The sequence below is a fragment of the Coffea eugenioides genome, chromosome 9, assembly GCF_003713205.1.
Source record: "Coffea eugenioides isolate CCC68of chromosome 9, Ceug_1.0, whole genome shotgun sequence".
In the NCBI taxonomy this organism is placed as follows: Eukaryota; Viridiplantae; Streptophyta; class Magnoliopsida; order Gentianales; family Rubiaceae; genus Coffea; species Coffea eugenioides.
The window spans coordinates 5,550,055-5,552,883 of NC_040043.1; the positions used below are offsets into that span (position 1 = coordinate 5,550,055).

At 37.2% G+C, this 2,829-nt stretch overlaps 1 protein-coding gene across 1 annotated transcript; it reads right to left on the reverse strand.

Annotated features, from left to right (window-relative positions):
* Positions 1 to 458: 458 nt before the first annotated feature.
* LOC113783802 (floral homeotic protein AGAMOUS-like) lies at positions 459 to 2,562 on the reverse strand. Its single transcript, XM_027330024.1, has 2 exons — positions 2,475 to 2,562; positions 459 to 1,538 (listed from the first exon to the last, which is right to left on the reverse strand). The coding sequence occupies exon 2, from the start codon at positions 1,534 to 1,536 to the stop codon at positions 571 to 573; it is 966 nt and encodes a 321-aa protein (XP_027185825.1). The 5' UTR covers positions 1,537 to 1,538; positions 2,475 to 2,562; the 3' UTR covers positions 459 to 570.
* Between the last annotated feature and the right edge of the window lie 267 nt (positions 2,563 to 2,829).

The following is a 2,829-nucleotide window of genomic DNA, read 5'->3' on the forward strand; positions in this document are numbered from 1 at the left end:
GCCTTCTTTGATTTACCAAAAGGACACAGAACCCCTTATTATTCAAAAACACCCAAATAATTCCCTTGCATTCTCAGTTTAACTTCTACTTTTTTTAAAAAAAAAAAAAATAGAACTAATTAACACTTGTTGCCTCTTAGCAAATGCCTAACTAGACAACCTTTTCCGTGTCAAAATTATCGAAAATAAATTGAAACCCAAATCATTAAATTGCCCTAGAAAAAAAAATGGAAATATTGATAAGATCATTTTGATTAGGTATTTTGAGGCAATCATTTTTTTAAGTGAAAGCAAATTTGGAGAAGGACAGGTTACACATTCTAGCTAGGGTGAGGTGAGACATGCAATTTTCAGTGGCTTGCAGTAGTTGACTATGATGACAAAATTCTCACCATCAGAAAATATACACAAAACAGCTACTAACCAAAAGTATATTAGATTATAACATCTCAAGAAGTCAAAGTACAAAAAATTGAATTTTGGATGATTCAAATAAATCAACGGAAAACCAAAATCTACTAATCCTAGACCATAAAACTAACAGCTGAAAACTATCATGGCAGATCTTCTCTATTTTGGATTCATGAGCTGAAAATCACTGAACCCATAATTTTCATCCCTTTGAGAAGCATACATCTGTGTGGGAGCTCTGGATTGTTGCAAGGAATATTGCAGGTAGAGCGGCATCGGCTGCATTTTGGGAACGTAATAGCAAAATTGATTCCCAACAGCATTATTGCCTAAACTAGAAGTAATATGTTCTGCTGCTGCTGCTGCTGCTGCAGGATCCATATTAAACTGAACAAGGCTCCTACGATCACAGTTATCGTAGCTTATCAGAGGAGCATTAATGCTGCTGGAGGCGCCATTATTCATCCACATCATCATCTGTGGATTCACCATTGAGTTATAATTGTATGAATCTTGAAAGGCTGAATCTAAGCTATGTCTATTTTGATCAAAGGAAGACAAGGGCTGTGGCTGAGGGATTTCGAATAGTGTGCTGCTGTTTCTGCTTCTGCACAAGTACTGCAGGTTGCGACTTGTTTCAGCAAAATAAGTTTGAGTGCCCTTCATGAAATCAACTCTAGCCTTCATAATATCAACTTTTTCCTTCAATAGGTCATCAAATTGTCTCAGTTCTTCCAAAGATAAAAAGTCATATTTTTCGTCCCAGGTGGGGTGCTTGGTTTCAAGATTCTTTTTTCTCAATCTGGCAAGTTCTTCTTCAGCTCTCCTCTTTCTGTTCTGGTAAAAGAAAGAAAAATCAGTGGTTCTGCCCCTGCGATCATCGAGATTTGCCTTCTTAAAGGAGTCAACGAGGCTATCAATCTCCTGAGGATTTTGAGGCCACACTCTTGGTTCAATTGTCTGGTCATCGTCTACGGGGCCAAAAACTATCAAGCATATTCTAACACCACAGAGAGTTGATAATTCACGAGCTTTCTTCTCCAAACCTTTTCTCCTCTTCTCAAACGTTACTCGACGTGCTTTCTTGTTAGTTATCATCTCCATCCGTGCCTTTGCTCGTCCCATCCCTGGAATCATTCATTAGCAGAAGTTAGTCTTGATAGTTGATGCATACATGAATGTGCCAGAAAAGCATCCAGGCTGGCATTTGTTCCTAATTTGCTCTGGGCTTTCTTTTCTCAGTGAGAATTCTCAAGTTGGAAACTCTTTCTTGGTAAGATTCCTGAATTGGGATTTTGGAAGTACTCAGATTGAACATTTAAAAGAAGACGATATATAGGCTCCACAGGAGAACGAAGATAGAGAAATCTGCAGAGATTATATTTGATAGAGCCTGTGTAAAGCAAGGCATCAAAATTCAAGTCACCGGATTTATCAATTGTATCGGTCCTTCTTCCTTTACAATTTTTTCAGCCTCCAGAAACTGGGAAAGGGAATATGGCGTCTAGGCAAGGCAGAAAGGAAGAGGAGGAGGATCATGATATTAGGAAAGTGTAGAGACTATAACGATTTAAGAACCTTAGAAGACATTAACACCCTTCCTCCTACTATAACATAAGATTAAGAGAATAAGGATGCAGTACAAGATTGATAAATAACAACTGCTACAAATTATTGAAAACTTTAGTTGCTTTTTTGATTGCTTTCCACTCAAGAGAACTTCGTAAACTAGTCATAGTATAAATACACAATTAAACAGGGAAAAAGACAATAAGAAAGAAGTTTTTTAGTCTAGAAACAAAAACTAATCTTGAGAAACAAAATCCCACTTGCATAATTAGTACAGGATGCATTAACAGAAGACAGCACTTGACTGACCATATTAGCCTGCAGAAACTTTTCTACATGTTGTTGTGGGCACCAATGTACCAGTGCAACACAGAATCTATGAATTTGTGCAACACAGAATCTAAGAACTTATGCAAGAAGAAGAAAACCAGGGCGAATAATGACTAGTTTCTTATGAATAGACAGGAATGTATAAAGGAAGAAGTCTTGATTACCTTAACTCCTTTCTTTCTTTGTTCCTCGTATGGATGTTGGCTTTTGGTTAGTCATGATTGATACTTATATAGGTGTGTGTATTTGTGCAAGAGAGAGAGAGAGAGAGAGAGAGAGAGAGAGAGAGAGATTTTGGTATCTTTCGATGGAACCCAAAATTATGGTAAGATTGGGAACAGAATCGAGTCAATTACAAAATTGAAGGAAAATTTCTTTGCTTGCCTATTCAGAAATTGTTTCCGTAAAGAGTTACATACCAAAAAGCTAAAAAAGATATCGATTTTTCGGAGGGATGACCCAAATAGGAAATCACAAGCAAAGGGCCTTCGTCGGCTAAATTTTTAGAAATGTGACGAA

Coding starts and splice junctions, on each gene's coding strand:
- LOC113783802 (XM_027330024.1), bottom strand. CDS start 1,536: ATGGGACGAGCAAAGGCACGGATGGAGATGATAACTAACAAGAAAGCA.